The sequence below is a fragment of the Rattus norvegicus genome, chromosome 1 (assembly GCF_036323735.1).
Source record: "Rattus norvegicus strain BN/NHsdMcwi chromosome 1, GRCr8, whole genome shotgun sequence".
NCBI classification, from domain to species: Eukaryota; Metazoa; Chordata; class Mammalia; order Rodentia; family Muridae; genus Rattus; species Rattus norvegicus.
In genome coordinates, this window is record NC_086019.1 from 103,957,110 (window position 1) to 103,985,063 (window position 27,954).

Consider the following 27,954-nt stretch of genomic DNA (forward strand, 5'->3'; position numbering starts at 1 on the left):
ACATCTATGCATCCATCCCTGAACCCATCCTTCTATCTATTTATATACTGTTTCTCCATTCATACGCCTATCTGGCCCAGGTCTGAGCTCCACCCTTCACTGCCTGTCCCCTTAGCCCTTCGGTATGTACATGTAGCCCCTGGCGGTCCAGTCCTAGACTGTGTTTCTCTCTCAAGAGTGGGGAGAGAATCTCACAGACTGCTCTGTCCCGAGCTCCAACCAGCAGTAAGCAGATGAATGAGTGCATGACAGACTGAATGAGTGACGGAGCTGTGGATGGATCTCCAGCAGAACTATGCACAGTGCTGGGCTCAGAACTCTTGACAGGTGGCTGCTGTTTTTGACAGATTGAATGACTCAACAAATGAATGGACAATTAAGTGGCTTGGGCAAGTGAATATTGATTGAGAGCTCCACATCTCCCTTCTTCATCTCTTCTAAATGTATTTCTCGATCACCTACTATGTGCTTGGTACTAAAGATAGGAGATTAATCAGAGACGGTGCTGACCCCAAGGGAGGTGAAGGAAGCTCTCAGCCTGGTGGATGTTAAAACAAATACCCCAAGATATCAGTGCTAGTTTGTAAATAAACACGCGATTCTCCAGGTGCACAGTGGAGGGAGCGCCTCACTAAGACTAGGACATTTAAACTTGGTCAGACACTAGGGAGCTTGAGAACCATACTATAGCCCCATGCCTCTCGAGGTGGACTGTCGGGGGCATGAAAGCATGTAAAAACATACATATGTGGCAGCTGGGAATATAAAGTGGTACATGCGTGTGGTTGCACATGCTTACACACGGCACACAAACAGGACTTGCTTTGTTATCCAGCAAGTGATGTTAGCAGTCGGACCTAGACAGACAAACACTGGGATCTGAAGGCCAGGTTCACACCCTGCTTGCTCCAGTAACTGGCTGCAAGGGTTTAGGCACCAATGTGGCCTTTCGATCCCATCCTGTAGAATAGACCTGAATTGAGGGCAAGTATACTCTTGTATATGTAGAAGGTGTAATAAAGAGGCACTTCAAAATTCACGTTCAAGGGAGCCAGAGTGGAACTGCAGGCCAATGTAGGTTCATTCAGGCCAAGACAAAGGCCAGATGCCATTGAGTAAGTGTTCCTGGGCAAACCCTATAGGCTGGGCACTGCTGGATGAGGTTGGTGTTGTGCACCCATGCCTCTATGTGACCTACCATGGAAGAGAGCAGGTAACATAGGATATGGAATGTGTTGGCACACAGTGTTCTGAAGGAAATGGGTTAATATTGGCTTAGAGAACACACTTATCCATGCAAGAAAGTCAGAGAGAGATAAGGCTATGTGAACGAATTCCTGTCAGCGCTCAGGCTGAGCAAGCAGATCGCCACGCATTTGAGGCCAGCATGGATTGCCCAGTGAGTCCAGGCTATCCCAGGACCCTGTCTCAGGCAGACAGGCCTGCCTGTGATGGGAGGAAGTAGCCAGCATGGTTGGAGCAAGGGAATGTGATAGGTGTTGAGATTGAAGTGGGCTAGCCAAGTGGGTTGTTTGGGTGAGGCCTTGGGTCATTTCAGAAACCTAGTTTAGCTCAGAGAGTGATGGGTAGTGCTAGGTGACAGATAGGGATGTGTATGTCCCCCCATTATCTCCCACCTGGCCCCCCACCCTTTATATTGTGTGTACTATCCCTTCTAGGTCTGGCAGAGAGTGCAATTAAGACAGACCTAGGGCACTGGGGATGACGGTCCAGAGCTTAAAAGCACTTGCATGCAAGCATGAGGACCTAAGTTCAAATCTCAAGAACTCATGAAAAAACAGATGTGGCAGCATGAGTATGTGATCCCACGTCTCCTATAGGGAGATGGCAAGCAGAGACAAAGAACTCCCCCCTCAAAACTCACGGACCAACTTGCCTGACATAGGTAGCATCAAACAAGGGACGTTGTCTCAAGCAAGGTGGAAAAGAGCATTGTCTCCTGACCTCCATGTGGGCATCGTCACTCACAGAAGCACATACACACATCATACACACTGTTTCCACACACAGACACGCATGCACAAATACAGACCTGGAATGGAATCTGAGGTCAATCCTTCACGAGCCACATGACCTTGAACAGTGCAGAGAGCTTGTTTCCTCTTCTGTGAGATAACCACAGTGATTTCTGCCGGGAGACTCACTTGGTGAGCTCCCTTCTGAAGCTTGGCACCTGACACACAAGCAAGAAGCCCTTAAAGAACTCAGAGGTGCTTTGCCTGCAAGGATGCTCAGCCTCATCTGGAGCCCAACCACCTTAGCAGGAGACAACTTCTGGAATCTGATGGTAGAGAGGAGAGATACTCAGCACCTCACAGGGCAGGGAGAACAGTATCCTCAACCCCAGCTCAGACCTCTCCTGCCCCAAACTGTCCCTTGGAAAAAGGTTAGCTGCCTCTCTTCAATGCAGCAGTCATCAGTAAGGGGAAAGAAGCAGGCAACATTTGTGTCTGCAGCAGATTTGATATAACCTGATATTTCTACAAATATTATCACTGCAATATGAAATCAACATAAATTACTATTATTTTTGCACCCTAAGTCCTTGAAACTCTGTATTTATTTATACATTTTGTTGGACCCAGAACTTGCATGTGTTAGGCAGGCACCCTACACTGAGCCATTTCCCCAGCCCCTCACTGGGGAACTCTAGGCAGAGGCCTGCAACTGGACTACATCGTAAGCTCACTTTTTATCTTGAGACAGCATTTTGCTAAGTCGCCCACACTGGCCTGAACCTTGCAATCCTCCTGCCTCAGGCTCTGAAGTAAACCAGGATGGCAGATGGGAACCACCAGGCCTAGCTTCCCAGTGTGTTTTATACACATAGTCCATCTCTCCTCCGACCAGCCACATTTAAAGAGTGAGCTCTATCGTTGAGGGGCTGCAGTCCCAGGTAGTGCTGCTTTAGGTCAGAGCATTTCTGAAGACCCCAGCATCACAGCTGTTACTCAGGCTGACTTACTATTAATTTTCCCTTCCTCCTGGACCACCGGCTGTCACTCTCAGGAGACCTGTGCCAGGATCCTCCTTTATCGCGGAGCAAACAAGGATGTGAAAAATAACAACGGACAGACACCCTTCCAGGTCTGTGGTTCTGGGTTAATTGGCAGTGCAGGAACTAGGAGAGGAACACAGAGGACCAGGGGCCCAAAGCACTGGCTGTGAGGAACGCTGCAAGGAGACAAGCTCTGGGAGAAGGGAGAGGATCAGTCGAGTCAGTGGTGTGGATGGCGGGTTGAGTGGAAGGCTGGGTTACAGGAATTCAAGATGTTTCCCATCCTTGCTCTCTCCTGAGCATCCTCCTGGCACCCCTCACCCCCTACAGGTGGCTGTGATTGCTGGGAATTTTGAGCTGGGGGAACTGATTCGTAACCATCGGGAACAGGATGTGGGTGAGTGAAAAGAAGTTGGGGGAAGGGAGAAACTGGGGCCTCCTATTGGGGATTACAGAGTTGGTGACCTGATTGAAGGGTGTCAGGATGGGACACAGATGTCTGAGGAGTTGTGGGGGAATAACTCAGCGGGTCACCACCCTCACTGTCTCATCTCTACCTTTCTTTCTCTCCCACCACCGCTGGCCCTCATGGTCCCCACCTGTCTCTGTTTCCTCATCCTACCTGCCTGCCCCTGACCACTACTGTTCGCTCTCAGTACCCTTCCAGGAGTCCCCCAAGTATGCAGCCCGGCGTCGGGGACCCCCAGGCGCAGGGCTGACTGTACCCCCAGCGCTGCTGCGGGCTAACAGCGACACGAGCATGGCGCTGCCTGATTGGATGGTGTTTTCGGCCCCAGGGGCCTCATCCTCTGGGACCCCTGGCCCTACCTCAGGACCCCAGGGCCAGTCACAGCCCTCGGCCCCCAGCACCAAGCTCAGTAGTGGGACCCTCAGAAGTGCCAGCAGCCCCCGAGGTGCCCGGGCACGCTCCCCATCCCGGGGGAGACATCCTGAAGATGCCAAGAGACAACCTCGAGGCCGACCCAGGTAGGCAGGACTACGTCCCGCTCCCCGCCCCCCAAACCAGCCATTCTAGCCCCTACACAGCCAGCCCACTTTCCGTCCCAAGAGTGGTGGATCCTATACCTACCTGCAGCTGTAATTGTCTCATGAGCAAAATAAAGGCGTTAGGGGGTACCTGGCCTCACTCCTGGCGTGAGTGAGATAGAATACTAGAAGAAAAAAGCTGCAAGCTAAGGGCACAGACGGATAGCAGGGAGAGAGAGAGAGAGAGGAAAGAGCAGGAATAGGGACTTGGGATGGGCGTGGACTTTGGAAGTAATGTACAAGGCTGTGCACGAGTCCAGGGAAGGGAAACTGGAAGCTGAGAGGACAGGAGAAGGGGCTGTTCTGCAGTAAGGATGTCAGGAAGAGAGGGAGGCCTGTCCCAGGTCCCAAGAAGGGGAGAAGGCTGGGAACAGTTGGCTGTGGCCTCTGGACCTGCCCCAGGAGGAAGCTAGGAGTCACTGAAGGCTCCTGAGCTGGGGCGTGTATCAGCGCAGCATCAGGAAGCTGAATCAGGCTGCACTTGCAGACCGTGGGAGGGGTGGAGCTGGGAGCCTTAAAACGGGAATGGGGGGTGCATCTGGTCTCCCAAGGACACCAGAGCTTGGAAAACACTCAATCCCTGTCCCCACCCTGACACTCTGCCTTCCTTCCATCCAAGGACCCTTGTCCCTCCAGAAGTGCCTTGTCCCTCCACTCTCCCCTGCCTCTCACAACTTCTGTGTATGCAGCTCCAGCGGGACACCCCGAGATGGGCCGGCTGGGGGAACTGGGGGCTCAGGGGGCCCTGGGGGCTCCCTGGGTAGCAGAGGCAGACGTAGGAAGCTCTATTCAGCGGTACCTGGACGCTCCTTCATGGCGGTGAAGTCATACCAGGCGCAAGGCGAGGGGGAGATCTCTCTGAGTAAAGGCGAAAAGATCAAAGGTGACAGAGTGGGACCGGGTTGGGACAGGGGGAGGGGGAGGGAAGCTCAAAGACCTCCTTGGTGTCCTATGCACTCTGGGGACTTTAAAGAACCCTGAGAGGTCCCTCTTGGCTTGGAGAAGAGGGAGGCAGCATATGGTACAATGTCAAGAGGAAGAGGGAGCTAAGCATTAGAGGATGGATTGTCACATGTGCGCATGAGTGCTTGAATGTGTGTGGGCACGTGTATGCTGCTGTTTGTGCATGTGTGTAGTGTGTATGGGGAGGCCAGAGGTTGACATCCTCAGTCACCCTCCCTTTTTTTTGTTTTTTTTTTTTGTTTGTTTGTTTGTTTTTGTTTTTGAGGGAGGGCCTCTTGATAAACCTGGAGTTCATTAACTCAACCAAGCTACCTAGCAAGCTCCAAGAACCCACCTTTCTCTGCTTCCCTGTGCTGGAGTTACAGACTCTCACAGCCACACCTGGCCTTTTATATGGATTCTGGGGATCCAAATTCAAGTCCTTGTGCTTGCAGAGCAGGCCTTTCATCTCCTGGCCCATTTTCTCAGCTCTTGGAGCTTTTCCTTTTGAGGCATGGTCTCATGTTGCCCAAGCTCTTCTCAAACTCACTGATTATTGCAAGTTCACCTTGTGCTTCTTTCTGGTTGTCCTGCCTCTACCTCCTAGCTACTGGAATGACAAGTGACAATGCCTGGCCTTCTCCCTGGAGGACAGTGACCGTAGCACATGACCTGCAGCCTTCAAAGCATGGGCAGTATGTGTTCCTGGGTAAATGGGTGCCTTGGAGGTCCACGCTGAAGGCAGTAATATCCAGAGCAAACCGGATAGGTTCTGCCAGATTCCAGTCCACCCAGGAGCTCTGCAGTACAGTAGTTGAGCAGCAGATTGTCTGTGCTCGAAGCTTCACCCCCACCCCCACTTAGAGGAAAGAGTTCTAGAAGCCAGCTTCTCTGAACCCCAGCTTCACTGTCTTTAGAATGAGACTCTAGAGAGAATCATGAAAGTCACCAAGTCTCTTGGGCTCAGGCTTTGGATACTGCCTGAGAGCCAGCCTTCTTCCTCAGAAGTACTCAGAGACAGACCAGAGATGACTGGACAAACAAGGAGGGTTCGTCCAGAGGACATAGATATGAGGAAGACCTCCACGGATTTTAGAGGCCCTCATCTGGCAACTTGGATCTTTTGCGGGGCTCAGTTGTCTATGTTCCCATAGAAGGCAAGGATAGGAAGGTCGATGGTGTGTGTGTGTGTGTGTGTGTGTGTGTGTGTGTGTGTGTGTGTGTGTATGCATGTGTGTGTGCATATGTGTATATGTGTGCGTGCATGTGTGTATGTATGTGTGTGCGTGTGTGTGTCTGTGTGTATGTGTGTGTATGTGTATATGTATGTGTATGTGTGTATGTGTGTATGTATGTGTATGTGTGTGTATGTGTGCATGTTGTGTGTGTATCTGTTATCTATCACGTCTGTATGTCTCATGTATCTTTTAATCGATCCTACAATCTATGTTAGATTTATCTACATTATATACCTATCAATCCATTATATATCTATCTACTTATTTGTATATTTAGCAATCTGTGTACATATCAGTCTTGAGGTAGGGTCTCACATTATAGCCCAGCATGGCCTTGAACTCACTCTGTAGCCAAGACTCGCCTAAACTGGCAACAGTCTTCTTGCTGTAGCCCCCTGAGTGCCAGGATGGTATAGATGAACTAGCATGTTTTGGTTTCAAACATTCTGTACATTTATGTAGAAAACTCTTCCATGGTCTCTTTGTATCCTCAGCTACTAGAGTGCTTCAGGTTATAGGGATATCTGGATGTCTTGTCCATTCAGTTCACGTACTGTCATCTGGCCTTTCTCCAAACACCATTTTCTGTCCATTCCCTCATTAAAATGGTGGGGATTTTATTTTTTGTTTGTATATGTGTGTGTGCATGCATGCATTTGTGTGTGTGTGTGTGTGTGTGTGTATGTGTGTGTGTGTGAATATGTATGGTGCCTATGCCTGGGTGAATGTGGAGACCACTGTCTGCCTATTTCTTTGAGGCAGAGAGCCCCACTGACTCCACCCATCTTGGAACTGGGACTATAGGCATATATAGGACACCCAGCTTGTTACATGCCTGCTCAGTCCTGAACTCTGGTCCTAATGATTGTGCACAAATGTTCCTAACTACTGAGCCGTCTCTCTGGCCCTCCTTCCATTTCTGAGAGCTTGTTTGGAGGCTCTAGCAGGGGCTTTCAAATATTCACATACCCTTGACTGAAGAATGGCTCTCCTCTGTGCGGGAAGGCCATTCTCCTAGACTGAGTGCACACTTCAAGAGGGATGCACATAGAGTAGTGAGGAAGGAAAGGGACATCTGCCTAACCAGCCAAGCCAGCCAGATCGTCCAAATCAACCCTGGAAGTCAATGGGGTGAGAGATGTCACAGCTGCGCTGCCTTCACGTCCACCTCCATTATTTTTTAAATAATAGTTTTAGTTTATATGTATGCATGCTTTGTCTACATGAATGTGTGTGTACCATGTGTATGCCCAATGCTATGGAAGTCAAAAGAGCGCACCAGATATGCTGGGATTGAAGTCACTGATGGTCGTGAGCCACCATGTGGATGCTGAGAATAGAACCTGGGTCCTTTACAAGGGCAGCCAGTGCTCTTAACCTCTGAGCCATCTCTCCAAGCCCCACCTCCCTATTTGTTTGAGACAAGGTATCTTGCTATGTAGTTAACTGAGGACTCACTGTATAGACAAGGTTGATTTTAGACTTATAGCAATCCTCCTGTATCAGCCTCTGGAATGTCAGGATTAAAGGCATGTGCTGCCCAGCCTCTTCTGTCCCCTTGATCACTATAGGTGTTCTTCTAAGGGCTGCTAGACTGGAAGCTCTTCTAGGGCAGGAACCACATGGGTTGTGTCCAAATGTGTCTGTCCTGGTACTTGACACTTGATCAGCGCTTAGTAGGTTTTTCATGAGCAAATGATTGATCTCAAGCTCAAGCAGTCAGGCATGATAGAACCAACTGAGAGCCCAGATCCCTGGATGCTCTATGTCTCATCTGTGACATGGGGCTTTCGCTTGTGTCATTACCCCATATCTTCAGGGGAAGGTATGCAGGGAGAAGTGTCGAGGAGCCTCATGGCGACTTCTGTGTTATCTGAGCTATGGTGGAGACTTTTCAGTGTGGTCCTCGCATCTTTGTGTGTGTATGTGTGTGTGTGTGTGTATGTGTGTGTGGTGTGTGTGTGTAATTATATATGCAGTGTATGCTTATGCATGTAGAAACTAGAAGTCAGTCTTTGGTGTTCTCAGGGCCAATCCTCCTTACTGAGGGATTCTAGGCAGGGGCTCTACCACTGAGCTACAGTCCTAGCCCTTCTTTCACTTTTTCTTTCTGAGACAGCGTCTCACTAAGTCACAAAGATTGGCTTTGACCTCACTCTGCAATCCAGGCACCTCTTAAATTTTCAATCCTTCTGCCTCAGCCTCTTGAGAAGCTAGGATGACAGGCCTGTGCTGCCAGCCCCAGCTTGCCTTCAGCGTTTGTGCCCAGAAACAGCTGGGGAATACTGGAGATACAGAAAAGACAGTGTGTCTGTTGCTGTTAGCATCCTTATGGCCACAGGGGCAGAGTGGGGGAGGAGCCAGGCGGAGACTTGAGGGAGTAGCAAGGGTAGGAGTGGACACAGCTATCTCTAGAGCAGTCACCCGAGCCATGGGGCTTTGGGGACTTAAGGAAACCTCCACTAGGTTGTGAGTGGTAACCAGAAGGGACAAGGACCAAGGGAGGATCATGCCACAGAGCCCAGAATCTACCTGATATGCTCCTCTTATATTAAGGAAGTTCACATGCAAAAGTGTCCCAACTTGGCTCCCCATCATGGTCTCCCCCATTTCTCAGACCTTCCCTTTTTTTGCTTGAGGCAGCATCTCTTGTAGCCCAGACAGGCTTTGAACTCTCAAGTCCTGAGAATGATGTTAAAGTCATCATCCCCCTGCCTCCATACCTGGGGGTATAGGTGTGTACCACCACAACAGTTTTGTTTGGAGTTTTGAGTGTGATATACGCACACTTCTGTACAGGTGCACATATTCAGAGGGCTCTGGGTGTCCTGCCGTATCACTCTTCGACTTATTCCCTTAAGACAAGATCTCTCACTGGGCCTGGATGGAGCAAACCCCGGTGATGCTCCTGTTTCCCAACAGCAGTGCTGAAGTTGTGCGTGGCCACTCCCAGTTTTCCTTTGAGCGTAGCTGCTGGCATCCAAACTCTGGTCCTTAGGGTGGTACAGTCAGCATTCTACCCACTGTGTTATAAGCATTCTTACCCACCAAGTCATCTCACCACCTCCAATCCTAAGGTTTTGTTTTGAGTTTTGAGAGGGTTTTGTGATATGGCCTAGGCTAGCCTTGAAATCACATACACAAATCCTGTACCAGTTGTTTCTTTTTGAGTTGTTGTTTTTTTTTTTTTTTCAATGTTGCGTGTATGAACCTTTGGCCTGTGTGTGTCTATGCACCATTGTTAGCCCCTGGAGCTGGAGCCGCAGATAGCTGTGAGCTGCCATGTGTTTACTGGGAATCGAATCCAGGTCCCCTGGAAGAAGACTCAGTGCTCGTACTTCAAACATATCTTAAGGATATCTTTGGGTGTTGGGATAACAGGACAGTGTGCACCAAGTGTGTTGGGAGCAAAAGAGAAGCCTAGAAACCTCAAGAGGGGCCTAGAGTTCAGCTGTCAAAGGGCTTAGCTAACACACACAAAGCCCTGGGTTCGATCCCCAGCACTGCAAAACTGGCTCTGGGGTGCATACTGTCAGCCCAGCACTAATGAGGTGAAAGAATGTGGGTGCAAAGTGCAAGGTCATGGTCAACTTTAAGTGAATTTAAAGCCAACCTAGAATACAGGAGAACGTGTCTCAAAAGTGTAGTGGGGCAGGGGAGGAGGGAGAAAAAAAAGAGGAGGAGGTGGGGGGAAGAGAGGAAAAAGAAAAGGAAAAGAAAAAAGACAACTCAAAACATTTCTCTGTTCCCACTGTCCCATCCAGTGCTCAGCATCGGGGAAGGAGGCTTCTGGGAAGGCCAGGTCAAAGGTCGAGTTGGCTGGTTCCCTTCTGACTGCCTAGAAGAGGTGGCAAACCGTTCCCAGGAGGGAAGACAAGGTAACAAGGAGCCTTCTCCATCGCACCCTGCAATCTTCCCATCCCTCCTGCCGCCCGCCCGACGGAGTGGGGTGCAGAGGTCTGGGAGTAGGCTTGAGCTTGCTGTTTACAAAGTGAGGGACCAAGGCTTTATGTCCCTGCAGAAAGCCGAAGTGACAAGGCAAAGAGACTCTTCAGGCATTACACAGTGGGCTCTTACGACAGCTTCGATGCCCCAAGGTAAATGTCCTCACACCCTTAGGTGCCCCACCTCTCCCAGCTCCCTTCACACTGCACACTTTAAGCCTGTTTCTCATCTTGGTCAACTTGAAAGCCCAGAGGAGGCAGAATTCCATTAATGTAGCAACAGCCCAATCCCAAATCTGCCTCTGGCAGCCATTGAGACCATCTAATGTGGGTTGGGTGTGTCTGGGCCCCTGGGTTCTTGTGTGGGGGCTAGTTAGAAGCCCTGGTCTCCTTCCTGTTTCCCTGTCTGTGTGCAGTCTCATGCTGTTGGACATATGTACACCCTGTATGTCATACCAGCGGGGGGGTGGGGCAGGTGGAACCCACAGGACCCCATGGGTGGGGACAGAGAGAGGGGCACACTGACACCTGTCCCCTCCTTGGCTGCTGGCTGACTTGCTTCTGAAGTCTGATCGATGGGATTGACTCAGGGAGGTGAGAGGGGCGGGGTAGGGTGGGGATTGGGCCAGGATGGGATGCTTGTCTATGGGGGATGAGAAGGTGTATGTGTGCATGACCAGAGTTGAGGAGTCCCAGCGTGTGGACGTGTCTATACCAGTGTGCATGACGCATCCACGTGCATGTATGGGCAGAAGGCCCTCAGTTGGATCACCGTAAATAACCCTAAGGAAAGCTGTGTGCTGCAGCCCTCAGTGCATATGGGTGCATTTGTGTCGGTGTTGACTGCGTGGCTGGCTTTGCAACACGTGCGCTTCTCTGACTGTGGGCAAGCACTGCCAGAGAGGCCCATGTGTCTGCTCACACGTGCACAGGTGACAGATCTCTCTACACGCCCCGTGTCACTGTGTGTTCTTTGGTGGCCCCAGTGTGCGTATGTCTTCTCTTCTATGATTGGTCTGGAATTCAGAACCTGGAGTGCTGAGGGAGGGAAGGGCAGAGGAGGGGATGAATCCAGGGCCACAGAGCTGTGCTCTGGGAAGGAATATCATAATCCAAGGTCTAACAGATGACACCCTCCTCTGCCACCCCATCCCACCCCAATCCAGGGAAGGGTCTCCCTGTTCACAGTATCCCTCCATTAAATGTATCCAAACCTGTGTCTGTGTTCTGGCCAGTGGGGGAAAGGTCTGGGTTGGGGGAGGAGAAAGGAATGGGTGGTTGTTGACAGGGTGGGGCTTGGGTGCCAGCCACCCTGTGCCCCAGGGTCTGAGGCTAATCATCGTGTGCCTGTTCACGGGGTACGTCTCTGGCTCTGGGCCCTGGTGAGTATGGAGACTCCCTCTACCCCAAGTCAGCCTCTCTCTGGGGGTGCTCACCTGGGCCTGCCTGGTCTTGGGGAGGTATCATTCTCTCCAAAGACTGAGTGGGGAGAGGTCTCTTCAACCCCAGACTCCATCCACCTTTCCTTATCCTGTCTTGCTATTTCTGTTCTCCGCCCCCCACCCCCACTCTCCTAGGGCTGAGGTATGCCCAAGCCCATTCAGTCATACCTTATTCCCTCCGCTCTACCTGGCCCTCTGCAGTGACTTAGCTGGCCTGCTCACACCTTGCATCTTATTGTTGGTCCTTAGCATCTCAGCTGGAGCTGAGCCCTGTTTGCCTCTGTTCCTACACCAGAGTGTGTGCCACCATGTGCCACTGCACTCCTTCTGCCTTGGGGGTGCAGTGGGGGTCCACTGCTCTCTAATGAGTTGTGGTATATGTGTCCCCTCACTACTCTGTTTCAGTGTTCTTGGTCCCAGTTGAATGTCTTGGTTCCCCCCACCCCACCCCTTCACCCTGCCTTTCCCTACTATTTTGGGGATGAGCTGTGTGTCTGTCTGCACTGAGGGTGGACTATTTGCCATCTCTTGGGGAGGGGTCTACCTCTCTCACCCTTGGGTGTCCCTTGTCCTGAAAGTGTGGTTCTGTCTGTCTGCGCGTCCCCGCACGCGATGGCGTGCCATCTTATGTGATGTGTGGCGCTGCGTCCTTCTCCCCGCGCTCCCGCTCTCTGGCTCTCTCTCTCTCTGGCTCTCTCTCTCTCGCTCTCTCTCTCTCTCTCTCTCTCTCTCTCTCTCTCTCTCTCTCTCTCTCTCTCTCTGCACCTGCGCGGAGAGGACTCTGGAAAGGGGGGAGTATGGATTGGGGGGGACAGACCGGAAGTGACTCCCTCCCCCTCCCCAAGCCTTGCCCCTCCCCCTCCTCCCGCCAAAGGGGCCCCCGCGTTACCCTCCCCCGCCCGTCCCCCCTCCGTCCGGCTGCCCGGCGCAGGACGCCAAGGGGTTAACGCGGGGCCGCTGCCGCCTCTGGAGCTGTCCGCGGTGCTGGAGCCTCAGCCATGCGCTGTCCCCCGCGCGCCCCCCGCGGCATGTGAGCCCCCCGGGGCTGCCCGCCCTCCCGAGGGGGGGTGCGCGCCCCCTCCCCCGGCCCCTCCCCCCTCCCGGCGCGGGTCAGCATGAGGCGGGGCCTGGGGGCCCGGACACGGGGGTTCAGCCGAGCGGGGACGCGGCGGCGGCGGCGACGGCGGCCGCGGTGGTGGCGGGGGCGGCCCGGATCGGGACCCGGGCCGGGGCCGGGGCCGCGGTGGCGATGGCTTTGTCTGCGGTCGGGGGTGGCCCCGGCGGGGGCGCCCTGCCCCAACCGCCCCCTGCGCTATCCTCCAGCTGGCCCGCGCTGGGGCCCCGGAGGCGCAGCGTCTGGTACATTTACAGGTAACGGCGCACCGCCCGCTCGTCCCCCGCACGACCCTCCGTGCGTTTAGGGCTCCCCAGACCTGTCCGGTGTCCTCCTCGTAGCCTCCCTTCCCTAGGCCTGAGCTCTTCCAGACCCTCTCTCAGCATCTCAGCAACCCGGTTCTCTTCCACCTCCCTCCTTCCTGTGCTTCAGACCCTGCTCCAGGGCCTCCTCTGCTATTCACCAAGACTTTTGCCTCCCCTCGAAACCCTACGAAAGGACCCCACTACAGCTATACTCTGCAACCCACTCTTGCCCTTTCTGGCACCCCTAACTCCCCTACCCTAAGGAGTACTTCCCCAGGGCCCCCAAACAGATACCCCAGGCCCCCTATCCCTCCAATCCTTCGCATCCCCGCCCCTCTTCCTAGAGTCAGCAAGTCCCCCCATTCATACCCCTGTCTCCCATTCACAGTCTGTCCCCCCACACACACACCTCCATCACACAGGCATCCCGCCCCCGGCCTTCCCTCCCCTCCTCTTTTTCCGCTGCGTGTCACTGTGCGGCTGTGCGTGTGTCAATGATGTGTGTGCGTATGACCGCCTGCGGGTGTGAGAGACAGACAGAAATGGGGAGGCTGTGGGCTCCCAGCCCACCCCCCACCTATGTCCATCTGTGTGTCCCTGCGTGGGGGTGTCTGTCTCTGTGTGATTTGGAGCCATAGCGAGGCTGTCTGGGGACTGTGCGTGTATGTGCGCCTGTGTGTGTCTGTGTGCGTGCGCGCACACGTGTGTGATAGAGTGCATCTGTCCCAGAGACTGCGGCTGTGTTTCCCAAGACCCAGCCTCCTAGGCCTGGCCTGCCCCCTCTTCCCCTCCCCTCCCCCCTCCCCCCAGTTTGCTCTGTGTTTCTGTCCCTGCGTGCCCTGCTCCGTGCCCTCCCCAGGAGTCTGTGCATGGGGAGGATCGACCCTGGACCCCGAGGTTCTGCCCTCTGCGGGGATGGGGGCACGTGGGCTGAACCTCGCCAAGCTTCTGCATGGGGCTCTGGCACCTGCCTGTGTGCTGTTCTCAGCATGGGGACAGGGGCTGGCTTTCTTGCATGCGGGGGCCCTGTGCAGGCCGCGGAGAGGCCCGCCGAGATGGGAACACAGGGAGGGAACGAGGACTGGAGAATGCACTGTGGATGGCAGCCGGCTCCAGGCTGTGGCATCCTGAGTGGGCAAGAGGGACCTGGGGTGGGGGTGGGGAGCGGTCGCGCCGCAGTCTCCATGAGGGAACCAGCAAGCCCTGGAGACCTTCTCTGGGACACGGCGGGATGGCCTGGGGAAGGACATGGTGCCAGCTCCTCATGGGCAGGTAGTCCGCACCGCGAACGGTGGTGCTGTGAGTGGACTCAGAGGGAGCGGGGGTGGTGGTGCAAAGGGGGTTGCTGGATAGAGGGGAAATGGGACGCGTGGGTGCTGGAGAGGGGTTGGGTAATGGCGTTTGCGGGTTCTGGGTGCCAAGAAAGGTGCTGGGGTGAGAATGGAAGACAGGCAGTAGGAAGAGGATTGGGGGGCGGGGACCCAGCCGGCACCTCAGCCTGGTGTATGCAAGGAATGTGAGCGGAAGAGGCTGCTAGGAAAACGAGCATGGTCTGCAGGGCAAGCTTCTCATCCCCAAAGGAGAAAGAGCTTTCCGTAGTGGGCAGGCGGTGTGAAAGGAGCGTGGGTGTTATTGGGGGACACTATGAGCTTCTCTGTACAGGAGACAAGAGAATGAGGGCCAGGGATTTTGGAGAGAAGGCAGGCAGGGGTGAGGAGGTGGCAGACATATGAAGAGGTCACTTAAAAGAAGGGATGACTGAGTGCCCAGGTGGTCTCCTGGTATATCCTAAGGGCATCCTCAGACTGGCTGACTGACGGGATAGTTTTGGGAGAAATGGGAATAAAAGGAAGGTGTGCAGTGAGACATAAAACAGGAAGGAGGCTCACAGGGAGGAAGGACTGAGGCATCGGCAGGAAGCCGAGAGACAGGAGAGCAAGTAGGACATTTGGGGATGGGAGTACCACATCTGGCAGGGGCATACACAATATGAGTTATGGAAATAGATACTTCTGCAGCATTCTGGGGTCCATATGAGAGGGCCCTGTGGTAAGGGGGGTGCTACTGGGGTCTGTGATTTGGGGGAGGGAGCAATCAGCTTCTGGTCTTGACAATTCTAGCTGGTATAAGATCTTGAACAGGCCCTTGCTCTGTGCCTCAGTTAACCTAGCATTAAAGATGGGAACACTCACAGTCCCTTCCAGGAGTGTTGTAAGGACTTAAGTATTAAATGACCCAAAGAGTAGTTGGCATTGCATGGATCTTGATGGGTTCCTTGTGTGACTGGCAGTAAACTCCAGAGGCTAGAGGGACAGTTAGGGGTTGTCTTAGCTAGGGTTTCTATTGCTGTAACAAAACACCATGATCAAGAAGCAAGTCGGGGAGAAAAGGGTTTATTCAGCTTAACACTTCCCCAGCACTGTTCATCATTGTAGGAAGTCAGGACAGGAACTCAAGCAGAGAAGAATCCTGGAGGCAGGAGCTGATGCAGAGGCCATGGAGGGGTGCTGCTTACTGACTTGCTTCATGTACCTTGTTCGTCCTTCTTTCTTATAGAATCCAGGACCTTCAGCTCAGGGATGTCCCCCGTCATAGGCTGGGCCCTCCCCATCAATGGGTAGTTATGAGATGCCAGGCTCCCTCCTTCCACAGAACTCTTATTGTCAAGTTGATGTAAGACTAGCCGGCACAGGGGTCTCTGCTGAACTCTGCGGTAAACCATGTGTCTGAGGTACTTGGGTGTTGTGATGTGGAAGGAGTTGTACCTTTAGTTACCCAGATATTTTCTTGGGTGTTGAAGAATGTTACTTATCAGCCGAGCATAACAGTGCACACCTTGAACTCCAGCATTCAGGAGACTGACAGATAGGGAGGCAGAGGAAGGCAGATAGATCTTTGTGAGCTCGAGGCCAATCTTGTCTACACGGTGAGTTCCAGGACAGCCAGAGCTGCACAGGGAACCCTATCTGGAAAACAAACACGAAATGATACCGTGTCGCTGGGAAGTTTCTTAATCTTTCTGTGCCTGACTTACTTACCTGTAAAATGGGAATGAGTGGTATTTATGCCTTCTTCTTGGACTGGCTCTGAGGAAGGAGATAACCCAGTGAGTGTTGCAAAGGGTTTTCAATGCCAGAAGCAAGCACTTGGCTTCAGCATCCGAACAAGAGACTTGCTTGTAGCTGAGGGCAAGATACTTGGGAGAAGGCTCGTGTGTAGAGCTGGGGCTGGAAGAGATTGCAGGGTTTGATGATGGCTCACATCCATCACCCCAACACTGGGGAGGCTGAATCAAGAGAATTGTAATGAGTAGACCAGCCTGGGCTGGAGGGGGGGAAGGGAGGGAGGGAGGGAGAGAAGGAGAGGGAGGGAGGAAGAGATTGATTTCAGAACACGGGGAAGGTAAGGGTGGTAGGCAGGCATAAATGACTAAAAGTGACTTTGCCTTGGTGGGGTACAAAGGGGGAGCCTGAAGGGCACTGTGGCCTCCTGGGAAGGTTCTTGGGAATGTGGAGAATGTGTCAGAGTAGTGAGGACAAAAGGCTTATAAGAGTTTGTCACAGTGTGGTCAGGATGAGGCTACCCCAGAATTCACAGTCAGTGCCAAACTGCCTTGACCTCCTACCAGTCTCCCAGGCTGTCCATTCACCTTCCACCTCATTCTTCCCCCCCAGCCTCCTTAGACCCACCCCTTCCATCTACCCTCACCCTTCATTTCTTCAGCCCTTCAGTCTTTTCCCAACATGTGCTCCATTCAGCTGCAAAGACTGCTGGGGGCAACTGGGGAGGGCTGTGGGATAGGAGGGGGAAACCTGTGGACAGGATTATTGGTCTCTGGATAAGTGCAGAGGCTGGAGCATTCCTCTGTGTACATGCATGATGTGGTACTCATTGAGTACAACGAGGAGGGAGGGAGGCAGCACCTGGGCTTGTGCGGAACACTCGCTGCTGTACACAGGGTGCATAGGTTTTTGCCATGGAAACTGTGTGGGTCATAGGAGCTTACAGAGACACTGATGGAGGGGAGGCAGCACCAGAATACAGTAGGCACACAATTAGGTGTTATCCCCGTGCGCTGGGAGGTACTCAGAGGGCGTGTGATGGGAATACACTAATATCAAAGTGAAGGGAAGTCAGGATCAGGGCACATTGGGATGTGTGGAGGTGTCACTGAAATATCCTGGAGTACTTGTGGAGGGCTGTTAGCTGAAAGCGTGGGGGTGGGTAATTGGGGGAGTGTGTGGATATTATTGGAGTAGCTTGGAGCCATACAATCTAACTGGGATTTGGTAGGGGGAGGAGTGTCTGAATATTGCTGCAACACAGAGAGTGCATGGCACTGGCCCTGGGTTCTAGATGCTATCAGAGACTGGTGCTGCAGTGAATTTGGTCCTGGTGACACTGAGTGTTCTGGGGTATTCTGAAGGAACTGGCTTGAGGCAGAGCAGTTTAGGCATTCCTGTCCATATTGGGAGGGACCATGGAATGGCTGTGGCTTGCTGAGGGGGTAGAATGGTGATCCAGGAGCTGAGGCTGTGCTATAACCAGCCTGAGACAGCACGGAAATGGGTGCTAGGATTGGAGTTTTATCAGTTTCCTCTGTGTTTGTGTCCTACTGAGATGTGCTGGTGAGATATATGACTTTAGAACTGACGCCATATTCGGGGGGGGGGGGGATTGGTGCTTATTTTTCCCAGTGCTAGAGATAGAGCCTAGGGCCTTAGTGCTGGCTAGGCAGGTGTGCTACCATGGATCCACAACCCAGCCCCTCTCTTGGGGGCTCCAGGCAGATGCTCTAGCACTGAGTTGAACCCCCAACCCCTCACTGGGTCTCTGGACAAGAGTTTTACTGCTGAGCTATCCCTCGCTCTCTCTTCACATTATTTTGAGATAGAACCTCCCTAAGTTGCTCAGGCCATTCTTGAACTTTTGATCAAACGCCCTCAGCAACCCCCTCCAGTAGCCGGGATGACAGGCCCACATCATCAGGGCTGGTCATTGGTGTGTGACAGCATGTGTGACTTATCAAGGGACTCCACCGTCAGCACAGTCCACCGGAACTTTCTATAAGTGACAGGAATGTTCTGTGTCACCACCATTGTTAGGAACATCGTGTGGCCATCTTACCCAAGGGGACTGACACTTTAAATTTAATCTTGATTAATGTTGATAAAAATAGTCATGTACAACTAGCAGCCATCGTCCTGGACAGGGTAGTATAAACATTCTTTTGGTTGGCTTTGGTCCTCTGGAGTATTCCTGTAGAAAAGGAAAGAGATGGGTAGTATGTTTGCTCTCTTGACTTAACGCCTTGGCCTAGGGACATGGGGTGGGCTTTGTGCTGCTAAGCCCTGCGTGTACAATGCCACACACAGGCATTGTAGTGTGCAGTGTTCTGACCTCCTCTACAGGCAGGGGGTTGCCCCATGACAGGCTTGGACGCCAAAGCACAAAAGGTTAAAGTCATAGGTTCAAGGTCACAGGCAAGAAACTGCCAGCCAGGACTCAAGCAGGGCTGTGGTAATTCAGAGCCTCTTCTGCCCACCCCACTGGATGCCTGGTGCACCGTGGGCTCGGTAACAGCTCTGCTGAATGGATGGGTGGATGGATTCACGGAAGGATGAATGAGGAAAGAGTGGGTGGAAACAAGAGCACCCCAGGCTTTGAGGGGGTGTCTTGAGCATAAGTACAGACTGGATGGGGTGAGGAACTGCAGTGAATGGTCTCTAAGCAGGGGCTGGGGTGCTCCTGATGGGGTGGAGCACCAACTCTGTGCCTCATGAGCCCTTCTCCACCCCCACCCCCTCCTGCCTCCTGCCAGTGATTACATCATCAAGGAGAAGACAGTCTTACTGCAGAAGAAGGACAGTGAGGGGTTCGGGTTCGTGCTCCGGGGGGCCAAGGGTGAGTGCTGGCCAGGGAGGGGATGGGAGAGCCTCTGATCCAAGAAGCAGGGCCTGGATAGGGAGGATGGAAAAAGAGAAGGGACCCCACACACACCCTTAAGCCCACCCATTACCCCACCCTGGGGTGCTGGTCCCTCACTCAGCTCCAGTGAGTCCTCTGTGACTTGGGTCTGAGCCCCATCCCCTGCTCGGCCTCTCCACCCCCTCCCCTCCGACCCCGCCGGCTCCTCCCCGTCTGCAGCGCAGACCCCCATCGAGGAATTCACCCCCACCCCGGCCTTCCCGGCGCTGCAGTACCTCGAGTCTGTGGACGAGGGTGGCGTGGCATGGCGGGCTGGACTACGGATGGGAGACTTCCTCATCGAGGTGAGCCCTGGCCACACTATCCTCCTGGGGCCCCTGGTGATAACCCCCTATGTCCACAAGCTGTGTGCCACTTCTGGGCACCCATTCACCCCATTCAGTCTGTGGAATCACCCACACCTGTCCAGCAACTCTCCCTAGACCCATGAAAGGTGCTCATGCTAGGAGCGGTGGCCCACACCTGTCATTCCAGGACCACTGCTGCCACCACTAGTTCAAGACCAGCTAGGGCGACCTAGTGAGTTCAGGCCAGCCTGAGCTACACAGTGTAACTGCACCTAGAGATAAACATTTTAAAAAGCATAGCAGAATTGTCTCCCCTACATATGCAATACAAGGACATGAAGGGTGTGGAGGTGACTGGGCGTGCACAGGCTAGCCCAGTCTTGGGATGTGGGGATTACAGAGAACCACGAATGGATGGAGGGGAGAGGGAGGGGGGAGGGTGGGGTAGAAGGTCACTGTCGGGGACTCTAGAGCTAAAAGGATTCTATCCTTCCTTCACGACACAGGTGAATGGACAGAATGTAGTGAAGGTTGGCCACCGCCAGGTGGTCAACATGATCCGACAGGGAGGCAACACACTGATGGTCAAGGTGGTGATGGTGACCAGACACCCAGACATGGACGAGGCTGTCCACAAGAAAGGTACTTCATCACAGCTATGACCTTAGTTCAGTCAGTAGAGCACTGGCCTAGCACACACAGAGCCTGGGTTCCATCCCCAGAACTGCAGAAAAGGGCATCTTGGTGCACACCTGCAATCTTACCATCTGGGTAGAGGCAGGAGGATCAGAAGCTCAAGGTCATCCTGAGCTACTTAGTAAGTTTGAGCTAGCCTAGGCTACAGGAGACTTGGCCTTAAAATAAAGGAGCGTCTCCAGCCATCTGTGGAGCCAGGCCTGGGTATCCCAATGCCACCAAATTAAGACTCTTAGGGCTACTCCCCCAAACTCTCACAAGGCCCCCCTTTCCCCTCAAGGCCTGCCTGTTCAGAACCTTTCTGGGGGAGAAACTGAGGCAGAGAGGGCTCAGCATGCTGGGGTGCTGTTCTCAGAGTTCTGGAAGCATAGTGAAAGGAGTGGGTGTCGAGGGGTCTCCTCCCTGCAACACTGACACCTCCCACCCACCCCACCTTTCCAGCATCCCAGCAGGCTAAGCGGCTCCCGCCCCCAGCCATCTCCCTGCGTTCCAAGTCTATGACCTCAGAGCTGGAGGAAATGGGTGAGCCTGTGGGGCCGGCCGAGGGCCAGGGGCGGCCAGGGGCAAGGGGCTGGACCACCCTTGACTTTGTCAGTGTTGTTAGTCACGAGGGGTCCTTGTCTCCTCCTGTCCCGCCCCTCCCCCATGTCCTTGGGCCAGAGTCCGTGGCCTGCCTGTGTGTCACTGGAAAGATTTTGAGAGTCTCCTCTCTGCCCTCTTGTATCTCTGTTTCTCTGTCCTGGGTCTCTGGGGGTCTGTATGTGTCCTTCTACCAGGGGCCTCTCTCCTTTTGTCCCCTCCCCTCCTTCTACTGGCCCCTCCCCTCTTTCTACTGGCCCCTCCCTCTCCTTCTACTGGCCCCCCTCAACCAACAGAGGAAGGTTAGCTGCTCCTTGCAGGCAGATTCTCATGACCTGGGGCGGGTCTCATTTTCCCCTGACCTGGGGTCAGTTGGGCAGGTGACTGACTATTCCACACCCTGGGTCCCTAGGGAGGTGGGTATTCCAAAGAGGGGATCCCTCACGTCCCCCTGATGTCCTAACTCTTGGCTCCTCTGCTGTCTACCCCCGGGCTAGTCTCCCCCTGGAAGAAGAAAATTGGTGAGTGGGTTCAGGTCTGGCGGGAGGGTCCCAGTCTCCCAACCCCAGCGGCGGATTTACCCTTCCCTCGACCCGGCCCCTCACTGCCCCCACCTCGCGCTGGCCACACCTGCTGGCCCACACCTGCTGGCCATGCCCTCTGCAGGGGTACCCTTGAGCTTCATCCCTCCCCTTTGCCCACAGAATACGAGCAACAGCCCGCGGCAGTGCCCAGCATGGAGAAAAAGAGGACTGTGTATCAGATGGCACTCAGTAAGAAGCCAACGGCATGGCTCCCTGATGCCCCAATCCCCCCATCTAGAGCCTCTGGGGCTGCTGCATGCATTTCTGCCCTCCTCCTCCTCCCCCCACCCCCGTGTGCCCTTCAATGACCCGTGAGCTCAGCACTCAGGGCCCCGGAACCCCCGGGCACTTCATACCATCACTGTGCCACCTACTCTCCTGTGCTTTGTCATTCCTGGGCCCTGCCTGCCGGGCTTCTGTCTCCACACAGAGACAGAGATAGGACCACATGAATGCTGCATCTTACCCCAAGGCAGCCAGGTCTCCGGTGAGGCAGACTTTCACTTTCACCATCTCTGACCATCCTCACTTCCCCACAGACAAACTGGATGAGATCTTGGCCGCTGCTCAGCAGACCATCAGCGCAAGTGAGAGTCCTGGGCCTGGTGGCCTGGCATCCCTGGGCAAGCACCGACCCAAAGGATTCTTTGCCACTGAGGTAGGTGACCAGGGGTGGGAAGGAAACTGAGGGGATTGTGCGCTGATGGGAAGATCCCCAAATGTCTTCTATATCTCTAAGCTCTAGTCTTCCTTCCTCCCCATTCTAAGATCTCTCTCTCTCTCTCTCTCTCTCTCTCTCTCTCTCTCTCTCTCTCTCTCTCCCCCTCTCTCTCCCTTCCCCCCCTCTCTCTATCTATCTCTATCTCTCTCTCCCCCCTTCCTCATCTTATCCCTCCATTCTGTTTAAGACAGAGTTTCTCTGTGTATTCCTGACTGTCCTGGAACTCACTCTATAGACCAGGCTGGCCTTGAACTCAGATCTGCCTGCCTCTGCCTCCAGAGTGCTAGGATTATTGGTGTGTGCCCCCACCACTGGCTCTCCCTCCATTCTTGACACCTTTGCTTCTCATGCTAAGTCTCATTTCCCCTCTTTCCTTCCCACCTTAAGGATCTCACATAAGACAAAACGATGCTGTAGACATGTGTCATGAAGGTTTGTGACTCTCATCCCAGACCCTGGGAGGCTGAGCTAGGAAAGGTGCCGTGAACTTGAGATCAGACTAAGCTGCATAAGGAGACCTTGCCTCCACATGAAATACAATGCTGTCAGAGTTATTCACACCCAGCATGATCCTAGATGCTCAACAAACCTTAGATGCTATTAAAACCTTGATGCTTGGATCAGAGACACAGCTCAATGGTTAAGAGCGTGTACTGCTCTTGGAGAAGATTGGATTTCAGTTCCCAGAACCCACATCGGGCTGCTGACAACTGTCTATAAATCTAGTTCCAAAGAATCTCCTTTTCTCCCCTCTGGGGGCAAAGCAAAGTCCACATGCACAGCCCCATACACAGATATACACATAATTTTTCTTTAAATACAGTTGAAAGTGATTGGAAAAGACATGTAATGCTGACCTCTGACCTACACACACACACACACACACACACACACACACACACACTGAACAATAGCCTGTGTGTCCTTTCCACCTGCCCTTTCCCATAGGGAAATCTGTATCAAGTATTCAACATCTCTCTGACACTGTGTTCCACACAGATTAGCTCATTCCTGTCTTATATGAGTTTGGTCCTTGATACCAACACATCCACACCAGAACTGTGTGTGCCCACCAGCTGTCACCTCTGGAGGTGACCCACCTGCCTGGCATCTCCCTTAGCCGCTGCCCTCTGACTGCTAAGGCTCTGTCCTCAGGCCACAACTATAGCCTTGTGGCCAAGGGGCATTTACTCTCAGGGTCAGACCTTGGCTTCTGGGGAGCCCAGAAACTGTTTGACAAATTAATTTGGGCTTTCTCAGATCTATCTATAAGATACTTAACTATGATAACTACGTTTCTCAAAACTTACTGAATCTCAGCCTCCTCTCATAGATTAAGGGCAGGAGCAATGCTGTGTTGTGGACAAGAGCCAGTCACACTGAAACACACAAAATATAGGGTCTCATGCATTTTACCACTGTGACACAACTCAGGCCCTCTCTGGGGGATTCTAGACAGGGGCTCTATCCCTGCTCCCCACTGAGGAGATTCTAAGCAGTTCTCAACATTTTGGTCATAGCCCTTCTCACAAGGGTCCCATGATATTTCCATAGCAATTCACAACAGTAACAAAATTATAGCTAAGAAGTAGCAACAAAAATAATTTTATAGGTGTGTGGGGGTCACTGCAACGTGAGGAATGGAATCAAAAAGATTGAGAACCACTGGCCAAGCCAGAAGTTGTATCACTCAACCACACATCTGGAGGATTCTAGGCATTGACTTTCTACTAAGCCACGCGCGTGTGCGCGCGCACACACACACACACGCACATGCACACACACATGCACACACGCACACACACACATGCACACACGCACACACACACATGCACACACGCACACACACATGCACACACGCACACACACATGCACACACGCACACACATGCACACACGCACACACACATGCACACACGCACACACACACACACACACAGCCCCTCACTGAAGCATTCTAGGCAGGGGCTCTGCCACTGAGCCACGCCCCCGGCCCCTCACTGGTGGATGTTAAGTAAATGATGTAAGGGCTACACCCCCAACATTCAAAATAATTATTAAGTGAATTTCGAAGTCAGAAGTAGTGGCTCACACCTATAATCCAAGCACATAGAGAGTGAAGCAGGAGGATTTCCACGAGTTTCAAGGGCCAACCTAGACTGAGACCCTATCTCAGAAAACCAAAGAATAAGACATTTATTGCTACAGCAATGTCAGTGCCTTTTGGCCAGCACGTTATGCAGGGAGACTGAGTTGTGGCACCTGCCTGCTCTAGCCACAGTGCCCAAGGCATATGGGGACTATTTGTAGACATGCGCTGCTGAGATGGGGGTCGGGAAATCTCCACGATTTCTGTGGCTGACGCAGACACCCATCTCACTGAGACTAGCAGAGCTGATACAGCTTCTAGGCAGAAAGGGCTAAGTTTCCCACTGTGTGATGTGAGGACAGAGGTGTCATTTATTCCCTCGGCATTGACTCTCTACTAAGCCACGCGCAGCACACACTCCAGCCTGGAGTTCCCAATCTAGAGGCCGCTTCTCTGGCTGGTGGAGTGCTCTGCAGACCCCAGCCCTCCCTTCCTGCCCATCCTTGGTTTCTCTAGATGTCTGAAATGTCTACAGTTGCTGGTTATCAGCTGTGCCATCCCGACACACAAGTACAGAATATTAGTATTTTTTAAATGAAAAAAAGAAAAAGAGGAGGCAGAAAAGGGAGGGAAAGAGAAAGAAAGGAATGAAGAATGGAGGGAAGAGAGGAGGGAGGCAGGAAGAATCTAGGACAAAGGAGTGGAGAAAATGAGGAAGGCAGGGATAGGAATCAAAGGCATACACATCTTGCACTGGGCTGTGTATTCAAATCCTGGCTTCTCTCCCTACGTGGTTTTGATCTATGCTACCTCATTCCAGCATGTTTCCTACTCTGGAAAATTGGTTGAAGTTGGCAGCACTCAGGAGGGTCAAATGAGGTCAGCTCCAGTCGAATAGGGCTCTCGACAAACTGGCAGTCTTCTGTGCACACCTGTGCCAGCGCCCTCTGATCTCAGCCCAGCACTGTCCTTGGAGTCTGACCCTTCACATCCACTTCTGAACTGCATGGTTCCCAAACTGCCATCTGACAGCCTCAGTTCTCCTCCAGCCCATCTCTTACATGTATGTGCTCATGTGTATTCGAGTGTACATGCACACGTGGTCATGTGCCTGTGAAAACCAGGGGACAGCCTTTGGTATCGATTGGACACCTTATTTGTTGGAGTCTCTCAAAAACAGAAACAAATGGTATGTGTATGATATGCGTATGATACGTGAGTAGTGGTGTGTGTGTGTGTGTGTGTGTGTGTGTGTGTGTGTGTAGTCTGTATGTCATATGTGTTTTATGACATGTGTATGCACCATGTATCTGTGTGCATGCAAGTGTAACACATTCTGAAACCAGAACAGGACAAGCGTTTTCCTCCGCCACTATATTGTCCCTGTGAAACAGAACCTCGCTGAAGCGCAGTTCACAGTTTTGTCTAAATTAGCTGTCTGTCAAGCGCTAGGGATCCACCTCTTCCCCTCACACACATGCACCCAATGCTAGTGTTCACACATGCACCCAATGCTAGTGCTCACACATGCACCCGATGCTAGTATTACAAGCATGGGCAGACAGGCCTGGATTTTTATGTAGGTTCTGGGGATTTGAATTCAGAACCTCATACTTGCAGAACTTACCCACTGAGCCATCTCCCCAACCCCTTACCCAGTTTTTTGATCTGAGTTTTTCTAAATCAGAGTGTTTTCCCTTAGTCTGCAAACAGTGTCCTCCCCTCAGGCCTGGCTCCCCTCAAAACATGCTCTTCTCTCCAGGAGTCTTCTCTGTTAGTTTTATTACCTCAGCCTTTCTCATTCAGTTCCAGGCACTCTGACACAACTTCTTTCACACAATGCTTTCTGCTGTGACAATCGCCCCTCCCTTTTACCACCTCCTTCTTCTGCCGACTTGACCCCTCCCAATATGCCCCTATCACATGACCCCTCCTCCATCACCATGCCCCCCCTCCATCACCACAGCTCCTCCCCTATCACCATGGCCCCTCCTCCATTACCACAGTCCCTCCTCCATCACCATAGACCCTTCCCCATCAGCTTGATCCCTGTGAGGAGCCTGTTCCCTGAGTCTCTCATACTCTTTGCTGCTCCAATGGGATAACAGACACTTACACTGTCCCTGAGTTATTTGGGGACCCGTGGACAGCACCCTCCATGGTGTATCTGTCATTGTAGGGTTGGACTTTTTTGTTTTCTTGCATGCTTTGTTGTTTTTCTGAGGCTGGCACTTTCCTGAACTCACTTGTAGACCAGGCTAGTCTGGAACTCATAGTAATCCTCCTGCCTCAGCTTCTCCACTTCCAGGATGACACTGGACTCCATGTTCTGTCCTCTAAAGTACTAATAGCCTGCCTCTCATGTAGCCAGGACATTCATGTCTTGTGGGACAGTCCTATGCCTAGTGGAAAGAATGAGACAGACACAGGGTCAGGCAGTTCTGAGCCAGGTAGGCCAATGCAGCGACAGGGTTCTGGAGACCCAGGAAAGCCTTGAATTCCTCAGACTACCTCTGCCCTCTAGAATAGTCCACACATCCTGTCCTGTATGGAGTCACCATCACTCTGGAGTCCAACACAACCAGTATGATGGATGGATGGAAGGTCAGGAAAAAAAATGATGGGTAGACGGAATGACAGAGAGATGGAGTGGTGACTGGAAGAAGATGATGGATAGAATGGTGGACGGATGCAATAATAGGTGGTCAGACAGATGGAATGGTGCATGGGAGATTGATGGACAGAATGATGGACGGATAGAATGACGGATGATGGAATAATGGGTGGACGGTCAGGCAGATGGGTGGAAGGATGGGTAGATGGAATGATGGACACAGGATCAGACAGACAGATGGGATGGTGGGCAGATACAAATGATGAATGGATAAACCATAGATGGGCGACCAGACTTTTTTTTTTCTTTAATGAGTTGAAACTGGGGCTAGAAAGATGATTCCATTGCTAAGAGGGTTTGTTGTGTCACCATGAGGATGGGGGTTTGAATTCCAGGCCCATATAGCCCACTCCCTCCCCCATATAGCCCCTCACTCCCCACCCCCACCCCTGCTACATCTGCAGCTGTAGCTCTGGTGCCCTCTTCTGGGCTCTATGAGTGGAGATGCACACGTGCACACACACACACATACACATACACACACATACACACATATACACACATACACACATATACACATGCATACATACACACACACACACACACACACAACATCTTTAAGTCTGATGTGGGCTGTGGCTGCTGGGTATCAGAACTGGGGTCCTCAGGCTTCTGTGTGTGGCAAAGCATGTTACTGACTGAGCAATGGCCCCAGCCCTGATTTCTTTTTGAAAGATTCCACCAATTCTGGAAAAGAGACCAGAAAGGAGTGAAGGAGAGAGGAAGCAACAGAAAGCCAGAGAAGTGGCTGCTTCCACAGGCCAGAAGAGTGTCAGTGGGACCTGGGTACAGGCCATGAGTGCAGGTGGTGCTTGCTTTAGTGGGATGGCTCAGCCGCCTGCTTTCCCTTTCTCTCTCCCTACTGCCTCCCTAGAGAACTCCTCCAGCAGTTGCTCTCTAGCTTCTCCACGCCTCCTTTCTGCCATGAAAGAGCTCAGAGGAGAAAGTAGCTTTCAGAGTGTAAAAAACTCTGACTGATTCCTCTTTGCTCTCTTTTCTCTCTCCCTCTAACTGCTGCCCCGAAGTCGAGCTTTGATCCTCACCACCGCTCCCAGCCAAGTTATGACCGGCCTTCTTTCCTGCCTCCTGGACCCGGCCTTATGCTCCGGCAGAAATCTATCGGTATGTCTCCCAGAAAGGAATGTGGAGCACAAGAGAGGACTGTCTAGGTTTGAGGTTTGGAAATGTGTTGTAGCACCACATATGGCCCTGGTTAGGTGAGGTCGGGTTTGGATGAATTCCAGCTTTGCTTCTCACCTTCGAGACTGGGTGGGTGGTCTCTGAGC

At 52.6% G+C, this 27,954-nt stretch overlaps 1 protein-coding gene across 13 annotated transcripts in view; it reads left to right on the forward strand.

Annotated features, from left to right (window-relative positions):
* Positions 1–27,954, forward strand: part of Shank1 (SH3 and multiple ankyrin repeat domains 1) — a 49,472-nt gene that overhangs the window by 12,694 nt on the left and 8,824 nt on the right. For 3 of the 13 annotated variants that reach the window (XM_017589761.3, XM_008759416.4, NM_031751.4), the window contains exons 9-23: positions 3,031–3,108; positions 3,350–3,416; positions 3,676–4,006; positions 4,756–4,949; positions 10,011–10,124; positions 10,268–10,343; positions 10,758–10,784; positions 18,873–18,955; positions 19,199–19,323; positions 19,833–19,968; positions 20,464–20,544; positions 21,099–21,122; positions 21,306–21,374; positions 21,725–21,843; positions 27,694–27,790. In XM_017589761.3, the coding sequence (XP_017445250.1) occupies positions 3,031–3,108; positions 3,350–3,416; positions 3,676–4,006; positions 4,756–4,949; positions 10,011–10,124; positions 10,268–10,343; positions 10,758–10,784; positions 18,873–18,955; positions 19,199–19,323; positions 19,833–19,968; positions 20,464–20,544; positions 21,099–21,122; positions 21,306–21,374; positions 21,725–21,843; positions 27,694–27,790 (1,621 nt within the window). Of the gene's footprint in view, positions 1–3,030; positions 3,109–3,349; positions 3,417–3,675; positions 4,007–4,685; positions 4,950–10,010; positions 10,125–10,267; positions 10,344–10,757; positions 10,785–12,527; positions 13,004–13,050; positions 14,324–18,872; positions 18,956–19,198; positions 19,324–19,832; positions 19,969–20,463; positions 20,545–21,098; positions 21,123–21,305; positions 21,375–21,724; positions 21,844–27,693; positions 27,791–27,954 lie in introns of those variants that run through there. The other 10 variants (XM_063274933.1, XM_017589760.3, XM_039091745.2 and 7 more) reach the window with 10 other exon arrangements.